This window comes from Centruroides vittatus, unplaced genomic scaffold, assembly GCF_030686945.1.
Source record: "Centruroides vittatus isolate TY-2023 unplaced genomic scaffold, ASM3068694v2 scaffold_149, whole genome shotgun sequence".
Lineage (NCBI taxonomy): Eukaryota > Metazoa > Arthropoda > Arachnida > Scorpiones > Buthidae > Centruroides > Centruroides vittatus.
Window position 1 is genome coordinate 1,799,231 of NW_027122681.1, and position 15,418 is coordinate 1,814,648.

Below are 15,418 nucleotides of genomic sequence, written 5' to 3' on the forward strand. Positions count from 1 at the left end.
CAAAACCACTACAATTGTCTTCTCAAGGTTAATACTAACCTACTTTTGTCTTTTAATAATCTTATTAGACAAGAGATATGTCTAAAGCAAACTCACCATTTCTGATCATTCCGAGTGCTAGACATTTCTGTAAGCGGCAATACTCACACCTATTTCTGTTTACTTTATCAACAATACAATTTTTCTGTCCCATGCAATAATAATTTACTTGTTTAAATTGGCTCCTCCTGAAGAAACCCTAAAGGAAAACTTAAACATTAAAGAGTTTTAACTAATCACATTGACACAATTAATTTTTGTATATTGTATAACTATATATAACAAGTATGGAACAGATAATGTTAAGCTGGGTATCCACATGAGTGATTTCATCACATCAAGTCAACATATAATCATGCAACTTTCATGCAAACTGCATCACTGATATCCACTACACTTCATTTATACACTAACTGGTAGAAAGAACAGAGAGTAAATCAAAGATGAATGATGATGATACAACAATTTTAGTGATACATGTGTTGCTAGTATCACACCTGTTATAGAAAAAACAACAAACAAAAACAAAACATCAATTTATTATCATTTTTATCACTTTTATCTTTACATTTTCCATCCCTTTTATCTCAAGTTTCAGGAAAATTGTAAACTAGTATTAATTTCTCAGTTGCTGCATCTATGCACCAAGCAATTTTGTAGAATATGACATGAAACAACTTGACGGCAATTACTCATTATTGATTGGCTGCATTTGATTCATGTGATGAAAAAGGACATCCAGCTCAATCATCTAAATCATGATTTAGACATTCATTTATTTGAAATCATTTGTGCACAGTGCCAAAAGTATTTAAATTCCTCATATAAGGAATACATTTAATTATCACTCTGAAAGTTACGCAACATCCCAGTATCATATACTGGGATGTTGCGTAACTTTGTTGTATCGCAATAAAATTGAGGCAAAGCCAGAAAGAAATAAGCGATCCCTGAACTTATTAGGCACAGAAAAGATGATCCTTGTACCTGATGGATGTGAACAAGTGACTTTGGCACTTGACATCACCAAAAAAAAACTAACCTTGTACCTGCCAGCCATGGGAGAGGTGATCCTTGCACTTGCTGACATAGAGTGGCAATCTATGGTAACTGCTTTGTTCTTATGTTTTGTTTGTTTTTCAAGCCTATTTTTCGTTAGGCACACATAGTACTGTTTTTTTATTTTTCTCTCCTAAAATCTGTTACATTTGCTCAATTGCATCAGGGAGCATAGACATTGTCACATTGATCCCATTGTATATTGAAAATGAAGTCATAGATACCTATTTTTTGCATTTAAATGGACCCTCATTACATTTTTGGATTCCTCATTGCAATTAATAAAAAATGGCATTGTTTTGTCAAAATTGGCCCATCAGATTTTGAGAACAAACTCAATTCTATAAGCCCGTAGATGATGTGCTACCAACCATGGGGCATCACCCGACAAAGTCATGCAATTTTTGCAATATTGCTCTGTCACACACATTCATGCCAAGACCTTCTTTCTCAAAACAAAGTCATGGATCCCCATTTTTGTAACATTTTTAAATTCCTCGTCACAATAAATGGAAAATGGCAAAATTTTATCAAAATCAATCAAACAAATCATGAGACGGAATGCAATATTGTAAGCCGCATAGAAGAGGCTTTGCTAACACTCCACCTTAATTATAGATATGGTAGATAAGGTAACGTATTTTGCTAACAAAACAACATAGTAATAAGCAATTAAATAATAACAAATTAATTTAAATTATAAAAATCTAGAGACTGCTCTTGTTGAATTATTCTTAAAAAATACTCCTGAAGTACAGCTTTATTATTAATATATCCAGCTGGTAACAAGGACGCAAATCAGGTTTTTTTTTTTATCATCAGAGGCTTGAATTTAATTATCACTCTAATCCTATCCTTTTTTGATTGTAACCTGTAACCTTTTAAGTACATGACTGATCAATCCACAAGTGCAATAATAAATAATTTTCCTAACTCATGATTTGTTTTGTCATTTCAACAGATTGTATCATTGTGAATTTACTTTACTTTTCACTAATAGAAATTTAACTTCGTTTTTAAGAACAGTAAAATAGTAATTACGTATTCATATCAGTTTTAATTTTCAGGAAATTATATTCATAAAAAGATATTTATATACAATAATTCATTAAAAATGTCTAGTGCACAAACTGATAATGATAAATGGAATTGTGAATGCATTTTGGTACTAATATTAATGAATTTTAAACCACTATTATGATTATCATAAAGGCTCGCAGTCAAAATTTTTCAAAGTATTCATGGTCTGCCTAGAATTGCAAGCATAGAAAATATAATTGAAGATTTTCAAGCAAATTTTTGATAATGTAACAAATCAAGCGATAAAACTATAAAAATTTCAAAGAACTCGGTTGATTTTTTCAGGCTTATTCAATTATAATTCAGCAGAGCTCTGGTTAAGTTGAACTGTTTTGTCTGTGATCAAAGTTTGTATTGTATTGTATTGAATTTAAAGATAAGAAGGGCTATCTGTGTAAGCAACAGACTTTGCCCTGTGTGAAAAGGAAGGGAGAAGTAATAGAAAGTAGAATTAGAGGAAGAGGAAATAAAGGAGGAAAGGAAAGTGTGAAATAAGCAACCTTAAGCCCATGGGACCCCATGGGCGTCTGCCTCGCTTTTATTGAAAGAAAACAATTAAAGTATATTGAAGTCTGTGATCAAAGTTTAAAGAAATCACGCAACCACTAAATATGATTTTTTGCAAATATATACAACTTATCAATGAAGCTGAAATTTTGAAATTCAATCTCTGGGCTGAGATATTTAAGGTCAATGTTTATGCCCGTAAGGTCTAAGGTCTGATTGGCAAGCTGGCACACACTATGTGTCAAGTGAGTTTCCAATTGCTGTCAATTTACATTGATCTCTATGAAAATTATTTATTTTTATTATTTCATTTTATTATGAATGACCTGTAGCAATAAGCCTGTGTTTTAACTGGTTGCTGCAGCTGGTAACACACATTTGTGTTTTAAATGTTTGACATTTTTGTCAGTTATGCCATTGGACATGCACGTCCTCCCCAAAACCTGCACATTTTAAGCTACTTTAGACAAAACACCTAGTAGAATTTTTTATCATTACAGTATAATTCGAAACTTTTAACAATTTATAATTATTTTTGTTTTAAAAGAAAAACATTAATGTATTAATTCATATAAACGATATCATTCCACAAAGAGAAGAATCATCTACATGATAAAGTTATTATAATGCATAAATTAAATAATATTGCATTCAAATGAATCTGAAATTACTCTATATCAAAACATACCTTACAACTCTCGCATGTTATAACACCATAATGCATACCCAACGACTCGTCGCCACAAACCTTACAATGAACATTTTCAATTTAAGCTATAAAAATATGAAATTATCACATTACATTTTGTACAAATGTGACTTTGACACATTTTACTGCTAAAACAACTTAGTTGCTTAGGCTCATTAATTCAGTTATTGACTTAAACTCCAGTCTTGATCATAAAAGGCAAAAACATGCAAATTAAGAGATATGTTTAGACTTTGCCCACAGTTCCAAGAAATGCAAAATTCTGTAAAAGCATGCAATAGTTATTATTCAGTAAGTGCAAAAGTTCTCCATAACCAATGTCACATGTTATAGTTTAAGATGAATTAAAAAAAAAATTATTATTAATATTAGAAAAGTTTAATCAGAGAATAAGTGAAAATTTAAATTCCAATATTCAGCATAAGTATGAACTATTTTATGACAGGCCACATATATTACTGAAAACCCATAAGATTTAACGGAGCTGAAAAATTCATATCCACCAAAGTCTTTTGTATTTTGATATATTTAGATACATAAATGCTAATCATTGTGTTATAACTGTGTTACATATAGCCATTAAGAATAGTAGAGTATACAGTAATAATTGTTTAAGCACATTTATGATGTACTCTTAATGACATATTTCTCAAAAGCATCTCCAAAAGTTTTATTCCAGAGTTAAAACTTATTCTTTAAAAAATTGTTATGAATATTTGTTAACAATATTTATAATAAATGTACAGTACTTAAATGATAAGATAATTCTTGTATAACAAGATTTGATCTATAATATTTCTATTACTAATAAAATGAAACTGTAAATTTATCTTAGAATCATTAGATAATTAATTAATAATTATCATTATCATTAATAAGAATATAATTAATATAATATTTTAGTTCTTTTAACATAAAAATTCTTATTAGAGATCTCAAGCAAAGTATACTGCATCTGTTCCATTAAAGTTAATGTACAGTAACAGTTATATATTACATTACAGTACAGTAACAGTTATATATTATGTGGGTACCGAGGAGGGACGACGAGGTCAGTCCTCTGTTTAATTTCGGCAACAAGTCAGAGTGACTTGCCCACGTGTCAGAGATGGCTTATTTGCCGGTAGGGATCCCGTAGGGACGGGACTACGTTTTCATCCGGTCGAGTGTAGGAGGAAAGGTGGAGTCGTGGTAAGGCGATAAGCGAATATTCGAGCAAACAAGACACCATTTAACAGGATAACAACGATTTAATGGAAACAAAATATACGTTACAAAAATCTGACATAAAAGGGGTGACATATAAAATAAGCTATATATCCCTTTCACGCGAGGGGAGAGAGAGAGAGTTCACATAAATGGGTTCCATACCTCTTGGACAATCAGTAATTCAAATATGCTGTTCGTCACGATGATCGAATATTCCTTTCTAGGGAAGGTTCGATGGCACTTGAGCACAAAATAGTCAAATATATTCCGTAGGCACACAGGGTAAGATCGCGACTTGATCTTAATTGATGATAGACTCCCCAGAGGAGGGGGAGGAAGCATCTTATATAGCTTTTTGCTGGGAAATTTGGTCACGTGCATGTGCTTAGGCCATAGGTGTTCCCGGGATTAGAAACAATACGACGAATTCGGGCGCTAACTATAAACTTAAGTTGCAAGATGATCTGTACTCAGCGTAAGAACAATGGATAGTTGACAGTTATACGGTCGGGGACGCATATTTTCCCGTCCAAGACCGTTTTTAGGCAGGATGTTTATATCCAGGACAGTTTTTAGCAGGATGTTTATAATAGGAAAATTTTCGATTCGATATGGGGAACAATTTTATTATAATTCGTTTTATATTCGGATTATATCCGGATATAAGAAAGGGGTAATTATTAATTCGGATATAATTTATTATAATTTTGTGTCAAGGGGATTTCTAGATCTCACAATTACATTGTCAAATAAATATATTAATAAAATATAAAAGCTATTGTTATTGACCAAGACAAAAATCTATGAAGCTTATATGTAATTATAAAAAGAAATTAATATTGTCATTTAAAGTATTCTCTCTCTCAACATATACCAGAAAAAATGAAGGAAATAATCATCAGAAAATTTCTATCTATGCTAATATTATAAAGAAGTAAAGTTTGTAAGTTTGGATATAGGAGGTAATCTCCGAAACTACTCATCCGAATTCAAAAATTCTTTCACCAATATTTAGAATGGACCTTCAGGGTGGACATATGCTGTATATTATTCCGTTAAACATTCATATAAGTTAAAAGATATCATCTAGGTAAGCATTATATTTTTGGTGTCAGCAGGTAGTGAGGGGCAAGCCGCATACGTATACGAGATAGGTAACTGTGCGACGTAGTCATGTGGTCGGCGAGATACACAGAACAAAGAAGATTATATAGAAGATTACAAGTTTCCGAACTTGTAATCTTCTATATAAATAAAAATGTAAATGTTAGTTTGTTCCTAATCTCAAATCTCCGAAAGTTCTTCTCCGATTGCTTTGAAATTTTGACACGACACTGCATTCGAATACATGCGTGTTTTTATATAATATAGACGTCGAAATTCCTCCGCGGGGGAGAAGGACAAAATTAAAGCTTACTGCAAAGAACTCAGCTTCTATTATACTATTTTAGATGCATTTTTTTGCGTTTTAATATGGTACATCAAGAGAATGTACACTAAGAAGGGATTTTTCAAAATTCCCCCATGGGGGAAGTGTTATACATTTATAATAGATACATTTTGAGCCACAACAATGCGTGGCTGGGTCTGCTAGTTTAATATAATATGCATTACATTTTCCACAAAAAGTCCTCTTCATTCTACAAATAATATTTTCTTATTAATGTTTCCCTATGAAATATTAATTATCAAATTTATTATATGAGGAGAAGTCAGTAATAAGATTACAAACACTTATCAAAAAGTAAGCAAGGAAATATCTCACGCAAAACATTAATTTTTCAACAAAATCACCACATTCAAATGCTCGTCCCAAAATTCTGCTTGTCTTAATTGATCTGCAAAAGTCTTAATTGCTGTCACAGTCATACTGCAATGTATCTTCCTTTTATTATCTCTCTGCTTGAAAAAGATTCATCTACCAAGTGTTCTAAATGTCTACAAAAATGATAATCAGTTTCATATATGGGCTTCAAGATCTCTTTTCGAACCTTAGAAGGACATTTAGATAGAGAATATTTTTCAAGTGATAGAGAGATTCAAGAACATGTACTACAGTGTTTCTGACAGCAATTAACAGACTTTTGTGTGTCAAAATTTCAAAAGCTGGTGAAATGCTGGGACAAGCATATTAATGTTTATAGATATTCTACTGAAAAATTGTGTGTGATGTGTCAGAAATTGTCTTGCTTATTTTTTCATAAGTAACCTAACTACTAAATTCTACTTTTGAAAAGTGTTCCAGTTACAATCCTCACAATCTTACTTTATACATATATATATTTTATCAAATTTTCATTTTAAAATTAAAAATTACTGCTAAAGAGATGTTTAGATTTATATTGTATTTAGATATTCATGTTTATAATACTACCATTCAAAACTGGATATATACTTGAATTAAAAACTCTAAAAACCTATTCCAGCAACTTTTTATATCTGCAAACATCTTGAGCAGGTGGAAATATATAAGGCCACCCATAATAACATCACTATTAATTTTCGCGATGTTGGCTCCTTCTCCACAGCATGAAAATCTTTCTTCAAACTATAAATCTTACTATTCTCCCCTCCTCTTTCTCTCATCTTACATCACCTCTCCTCTGCACATGTGTATGGCAATTCTATAGTGTTTCAGCAGCTGGGGATTAGTTTGGCTGATGATGCCTGTTCTTCACAGGCAAAAACGTTTGCACATATTATAAAAAATTGCTGGATTACAGGATTTTAGAGTTGTTAATATTCATGTTTAGTTTCAAAACTAACTTCTGGATTAGTTTTTCTTTTTAACTGTCTCTAAGAAGAGCATTTATCCATTTATATCAAAATTCTTGTTAATTACATTCAATATTTTACTTGTACAAATACTGTTTTAAAAAATTGATAACATTTCCTTCCAACACTTTTCCATCATTAGCAAAAATTAAAATATTGCATCAATCATTTTAATTATATTTCAGATTTATAATATGATGTTTATAAAACTATTTTTAAAAATATGCTTGATATTTACTCTTATAAACTTTATATTATAATTTATTTGAACATAAATCAATTCTTAACCAAACATCTTATAAATTACAAACTTATTAAATATCACAATTGGCATTTTCCAGTATCAAAAATAAGGAGCCAACATCTTATACTGACCTGTCTTTAATTCAAAACTATTTAAATATTAAATTAATGTCTAGTCTTTACATATGGTATACTTAACTAACCTTCAGATGCAAAAGCAGCCGCTATTTCCATTTCATCTTCAAAGCCCATATACGGTAGGTCATCAACATCAATCTCTTCCAATAAATTATATTTTAGAACGGAACTGTCAAATTCCAAAAAATCTTCTTGCTAAAAATAAATTAAAAATTAGGCCAATAAAAAATCTAAATTATAAGAAATTTTTATTTTAAATTCACTGACTTCTGTTCTTTTCTCAACAGCAATAAAACTAGTAAGAGACGTAACCAAGTTAAATTGTTTACTAAATTCAATTATTTTCTCTCTATTGGATTTTTTTTCTAGCAATTGATCGACTCTGTCATCAGCAAGTAGACCATCTTCCCAATCTCGAATAATGGATCGAGCAGCCAATTTATGTAACATCTATAATAAAAATTGTAAAGAATAAAAATACATACTTTAATTGAATATTTCTAATAAGATAATATCAGTAATCTTTCTTTTCTGTTTGTATGTTATTAATTATGTTGAAATATATCAACATTTGAATCTAGAGTGTAAATTCACTCAGTTTAAGAATTAGCAAACAAACATTTTAAATTCACCCAATAATTGAAAAGTGTTTAGACTTACAATTCCTTCAGTGGCATTTAATTCAGATGCATATAATACTGTTTCAAATTCTTGTCCTTCAATATCTGCCTTCAACTTTACCTAGAAAATAAATTTTATAGTTTTTTTGCATTGTGAAAAAGTATATAATTACAAAAATAATAAATTTAAATATTTTAGTTCATCATATAAACTTGAATAGGTGCACATTGTTAGTTCTAAAGATAATTACTATTATTATTGTGTTAGTGGAGTATACGATATATGTGTAAATATCAGTGCCTAGTGCTATACTAAATCAAAGTCAAGACAACTACAGAAAACGAATGTTTTGTTTATATGCTGTTTATGTATGTATCTGTGTTAAGAATTTTCTGATTATATGACATACATTAAGTACAGCAGCTTTTTGTAGAATGATGTATGTCTGTTGTGAAGACACAGCATTTCAAGACATATAATGTATGTGATATGACACCTGTACAAGAAATTAAAGATAGAATTCATTTTATTTGTATCATCCTGCACTGACAAATATTTTATTCATTAAGTTACATTCATTTGTGCTTTCTGTGGGATCTAAACCTGTAATTTCATAAATATTCCTTAAAATAAAATTATGAGTATTTTAAATTAATTCCGTGTACATAGTTTCAGTAGTCACAATTGTTGTTTTTATGTTTTTATTGATGCATGTTGTGCAGTACCTGTATTCATGTGTAACTGTTGTTGAAGTAGTAAGTGTCTGATCTGATGATCTAGTGTTCTGTGCATTGATGTAACTGTTGTGCGACTTAATGTTTGAGATGTTCAAGCATTGTTTGTGAAATAAGGATGTTGTGTACAATTGTTCTTTTATGATCAACAACCCTTTGCTCTGTAACAATGAGGTAGAGTATCTTTGTCTGAATTTGTTACATTTGTCTGTCTGTCTATGCTATCATGTCTGTTTTGAGTTTTGTAATAGTAGATATGAATGATGAATTCATTCATTTCTTGTGTCCATTTCATCTGTTGGTATGCTTTGTTTTTCGGCCTTAGTGATCAGTGGCTGGATCGTCACTGAAACATGTTGGCTGATTTGGTGTGTTATTGTGTTTGAGTGAGCTAGTGAATGTGTTAATGTTAATACAGTAAGTCCTCTACTTATGAACTTAATCCGTTCGTAGTGGTCGTTTGCAAGTCGGAAAGTTCGTAACTCGAAAAGACGATGTTTGGTGCAAAAACTCAAATACAACGTTGTTTTTACAATTACGTAATGTTTAGGCTACTTGAATAATGTTGAATTAAGATTGTTAAAGGGAAGTATAAATTCAAATCAATCACATGTACAGTACATTATTTATTGAAATTACTCATTTAAAACAACTACAAATGTACATATCTATGTACTGTAAATGTTTTAACGTAAAACTTCAAAAATAAACTTGACTATACATAAAAAATAACCAACTGCACTTTAACCTGCCATCTGTCGGCTTTGTTCGTAACTTTGAAAGTTCATAAGTCGAATGTTCGTAAGTAGAGGACTGCCTGTATTATTATTATTTATTTATTATAAAAGTAATATTCTAGATAAACAAAACATAACATTTTAAAATCATGTATTTAATTCATAAATATACTTACAAAACTAACACCTTCTGGACAAAATCCATAAATAATTTGCCTACATCCATTGAATATACTCATTATTTGCTTAGGTGTCTGGATCACTTCTTCACATCCATCATAAACGTTTTGCCATTCAATTCGTACATTTGTTAGAGATGCTTGAGTTGTTCTCATAATTTGTTTTTGTACCTTAAAATTAATACATTTTTTTTATTAACGTTTAATTAATAAAATAATAATAATAATAATAAAACAAAGATAAAAACCAATATTCTAGAAGATTAGTAGAACAATCGTAGAGACCAAATAATCTCATGTATTATCAAAAAACATTCTTTAAATCTACAAAATCATATCTAGTTATAATTGCTATGTATTTTAATTTCACTCTTCATACTCCTTTTTTATCAATTATATGTCAAATAAATGTAATTTAATAAATAAAATATTTGTTAGTAGATGATTCAAGTAAGATGAATTTTATCTTTAACTTCATTTTATCTTAATGACATCTTATAGAGTCATTAATATTTGAAAACAGTGGAGCCTTATACATTATTTAAAAAGTGTTTATATAAAAATTACTAGAATGCTAGCTACTCATACATCTGATAATCAAAAAGACATCATACATGACAAATAACAAAATTAGGTGTATTATATCAAGTTCCTTTGAGCCCATTTGACATGCTTTGAAATTGGTACTTGTATGCAGGAACTCCAAAATAGTACACATTCGGGAAACTTCATATTTTAAAACAATCACATAATCATTTGACAGTGAGTCTTTTCGACCATTGGACCACTCTTATTAAAAACTTTTAAAGTAAATTGGGTTTGTATGTTTTGTGCTAGAGCTTTTTCCCAATGATGGACTTATTACACTGGATTAAACACAGAACAGAAAGATGTCGAGACATGTAATTTGCAGATTAATTCTATGTATTTTACAGATTTTTTTTGGACTTGTAGGCATATGTATACTCACTAGTAATTTCATAATAAAAATCTTGCAACATATATAAAATGTAGATGTTCCAGATGGGTATTTTGTAAATTCTATTATATTTGTACTATAAATTCATTATGATTTCATCAATTTTTCTGGAGGTTATATTGAATTGTACAAATTTTCATTCAAGTTTATGTTCTGTTTAAAATGATCTTGTTTGATGGAGTTTTGTCACGTGTGTACATGTGAGGTTTTTATTATGAAATTACTGGTATCTATACATATGTCTACAAATCCTAAAAAAAGGATCTATGTATTAAGACTGAAGATGAACCTGTCATGTTCAAAATGCAATTCGTAAAGTAAATACACAGAATTACTCTGCAAATTACATGTCTTGAGGTCATTCTGTTTGATGTTTAATCCAGTGTGATAAGTCCACCTTTGGGAAAAGTGAGCTAGCATGAAACATATAAAGCAAGACAACAGACAAAAAGTGATCAGAATAATAAATTTGGTTTGTTCACAATACAGCAAATATAAAATTTTATATACATATTCTTTATATTGTTTTAATTATTTTAAATTTTAAATTGTTATTCTAAATGCATGTTCCAAAAAAATCTAACATCTTTTGTATTTACATTCCAATGCTCTTACTCCATTTTTGTTCTAATTGACTGAAGATGATAATTTAAATATTATCACTATAATTTTACAACTTTTCATGGTTTAAGTGTATTCAATAATTTTTATCATCATAAGACAGTTAAACATACTTTAAATAATATTTTGGAATGTGGTATTTCATATCATTCATATTATAATATTCCTTTTACAATTTAATACAATCAAACCTCTGAACAACAAGAAAACACAAAAAATGCCCATTATTGGACATTTGACTGTATTAAATTGATTTATAAATTAAAAATAAACATTAAATTCAGAATTAATTTTGAAAGTAACTTCAAAACATAAAAATTGTAAGATCAGTTAAAACATTAAAATACATTCATAGATTGTTATACAAAGAACCTTAAATTTTATAATTATCAAATGTAGTTATAAATATTATATTAATTTTTTAATATATATTAAAAATTGTTTGTTTTAAAGTTCTACATAAATAATAAACATTTTTCATTAAAGTTATTTAAAGTTTCAATGAATCTAAAGATACAAGTGAATGTTGTCTCTAAATGAAAATGAATTATGAACAAGCAAAAAACATTTTATTATTAACTAGATTACTGCAAATAATTTTTTGAATCTGATTGAATGTAATTACTTCACACGATATAATATTACTTTTATATTCTTTAATGCTGCATAACAGAAATAAATCAACTTTAAGTTAAAGAAACTTTAACTAACAATTCAAGATAAGCTGTGATTAAATTTAATTAATATTTAATAACCAATTGTTAATAATCATTATTTACTTAATAACTAATCATAAGGCAACTCATTCAATTGGCTTTGACAAAAATTCATATCTTTATTGTAATTCATATCATATCTTATATACTTTAATTCATAGTAATCGAATAAACAAATACTATTCTGAACTAAAGTAAAATATCTGACCTTAATGATCAGAGTTAATAATTTAATTATTCTCTTCACAAAGTTTAAAAATAACACAGTAAATAATAAATATTAAGATTAATAAATTCAGATTTTTCTTTATGCCAAATATTATATTTACCATATTCTTCCAGTTTTCCAAATTTAAAGTATCTAAACATTCGTACACACCTCCACTTTTATTAGCAATTTGTTGCAATGTATGTTTGTTGATATAAGTAGTTGAACTATAAAAAAAAAGCAAAAAGTTAGTAGTATAATAATGTAAGAAAAAGTCACATTACTTGCAATGATAATAAAATTTCGAATAGTTCCTACCTTAAACCTATTGTAAATATCCTCACTTTGTTGCTATAAGATTTGATACTTTTAAATATTATCCTTTCATTATTAATGTCACCATCACTCAAGAGAATTATATTCTTTATGCCTTTTCCAGTAGTTAATTGATAATATTTTAAAACTCTTGAAAATTCTGTATTGCCTAATAATGTAACCTGTTTCAGGAAATTCATAGCCTTTTCCACATTTTTTGAATTACATATTTGACTTGATGGAAATAACTCATGAAACACTATCAAAAAGAAAGAATATTTAAATATAAAAATAAAGAATAGAAAACTTTTGGTAAATCAAGTTTTAGTATTGTATTATTCCTATTATTTAATTAAATAAAAATCCAGCAACAAATTGCTTAACTTTCCCAGCAAAATTTATAAGTTTGGTGGTGCCTCTGTTATATTTTATTTTAAAAACTTTTTATATTTTTCATTATTTTAAAATTGCAAAAAGCTTAATTTTAAGGGTCAAATGTTTATAAAGTATTATTGGCATGACTGGGATAAGACTGATGGAAAATTTATAGATTATGTACATAGACTGTTTTTTTCAACCTCCGATGGTCCATAAAAAAAAAAAAATGACAAGAGTAAATAACAAAATGAATTTATTACTAAAAGTTAGGTACAAACTTGGTTACTTTTCAACATAATCACCGTGAAGATTGAAGCATTTGTCATATGTGTGGATGAGCTTTTCCATCCCCTCTTCATAGAATGTTGCCACTAATGACTTGAGATGAGCCCTAATGTTGTTTTGAAGATCGTCATTAGTCTCAAATCTCTGCCCTCCTAACCACTTTTTCTGTTTAGGAAAGAGGTGGAAGTCGCTCAGTGCAAAATCAGGTGTTTAAAGATAGTAAATCCTTTCACCCAACTTGAAACTTTTTAATGTGTGAAAACTTCCACTTCTTTCCTGAACTGAAAATGTGGCTAGCAGGGCAGAGGTTTAAGACTAATGAACTAATGACAATCTTCAAAACAACATTATATGAAGAGGGATTTCAAAGCTCATCTACAGATATGACAAATGCCTCAATCTTCACGGTGATTGCGGACGAAAAGTAATCATGTTTGTACCTAACTTTGGTAATAAATTCATTTTGTTATTTACATTTGTCTTTGATTCATGGACCATCAGAGGTTGAAAAAACCGCTCTCGTAATATATCTTTTTTTAAAATAATCATTAATAAACAATATGTCTGTACTTAAAGAATTAACATTAAATAGTCTTAAAATAATACTAAATAATACAGCATAAGGTATGAAAATTTATTCAAAAACAATTAAAACTATATTGTTAAATTCTGCTGTAAAAAAGTAGTTAAATACAGGTATGCACTGCTTAATTTAGGATCATATATAGAACAAAAGTCCCATAAGATTATAATGGAGCTGAAAAATTAGTAGCTGCATGTATCTTTACATTAAGTATTTATGTAGCTAAATATATCTAATCATTGTTACAGTTGTGTTACATATGGCCTATATGAGTAATAGACTAAACTAAATAAGGTTTCTTTATAAAGTTTGCTCGATGACATATTTAAGTGACACATACCTGTACTAATAAGAACAAAACAAAGTGTACAACAATGTTATTTAATAAAATATATGTAGAATTATAATAATCATTTTCATTATTACCTGATCCAAAAACTACTATATTAAAATAACAATTATGTGGAAGATTTTTGAGACATAGAATAGCTGTCTTCAAAGCATCTGCAAATAATTTCCCTTGCATAGAATTTGATGCATCTAATGCAATAATTATCTCAGGATGAGGATTTGTAACTGCTTCGAATTCTGGATAAAATGTCAACATGCAAACCTGTTTAAAAAAATCTATATTAATAATAAATTGATAAATATTTGTGTTACCTGAAATAAAATCATAAAAGTTAATTAAAACAGGTTTCCACAGTCAAAAAATGATATTAAATTACACATAGAAAAGCAAATCCAAATTTAAAAAATCTAATATTGATATACGTATTACAAAAAGTGGTCTATTGTTACTTACTTCTATGAAAATACTCTTATAAAATGAATCATTTGAGATATAAAATATTTAGAATAAAATTATTGTGACATCATTACAATGTTGTGCTGCAATTCTAATCATATTCTTATCTTATTCAGTTTAAAATATATACTCTTGATTTTAGTAGTGTCTTCCTCCTGTAAATCATACTTTTCCTGATAACAACAGTGTCATACCAATCATCGGTCTAACTCTGTTGTGGAGAAAATTTATTTTGTTTATTTCATTAAATTTATAAGAAAAGTCTAGACAGACATTTGATTTCCACCCCATACAAAAAATATATCATAAAATAAATAATACCTCTTAAAACAAAAACAAGCAAAACAACAAAGATAAATTAAATAAAATAAAAACAAATAACAGATCTTAAGAGAGATACAATGCTTTTTACATTTCAATTTAAAATCAGGGAAATCGGGATGTAAAAATTCATCAAAATTATTAAGATTTTGCAATATACAGTAGAAGAAAGAT

General features: G+C 28.7%; 1 protein-coding gene across 2 annotated transcripts in view; it reads right to left on the bottom strand.

The window, feature by feature from the left end:
* Positions 1 to 7,747: 7,747 nt before the first annotated feature.
* Positions 7,748 to 15,418, bottom strand: part of LOC136987265 (protein mono-ADP-ribosyltransferase PARP4-like) — a 55,921-nt gene continuing 48,250 nt past the window's right edge. For both annotated transcript variants that reach the window (XM_067284973.1, XM_067284972.1), the window contains exons 18-24: positions 14,542 to 14,728; positions 12,873 to 13,128; positions 12,676 to 12,781; positions 10,028 to 10,201; positions 8,420 to 8,500; positions 8,027 to 8,209; positions 7,748 to 7,954 (exon numbers count right to left, since the gene is read on the bottom strand). In XM_067284973.1, the coding sequence (XP_067141074.1) occupies positions 7,820 to 7,954; positions 8,027 to 8,209; positions 8,420 to 8,500; positions 10,028 to 10,201; positions 12,676 to 12,781; positions 12,873 to 13,128; positions 14,542 to 14,728 (1,122 nt within the window). In that variant the 3' untranslated portion in view covers positions 7,748 to 7,819. The remainder of the gene's footprint in view (positions 7,955 to 8,026; positions 8,210 to 8,419; positions 8,501 to 10,027; positions 10,202 to 12,675; positions 12,782 to 12,872; positions 13,129 to 14,541; positions 14,729 to 15,418) is intronic.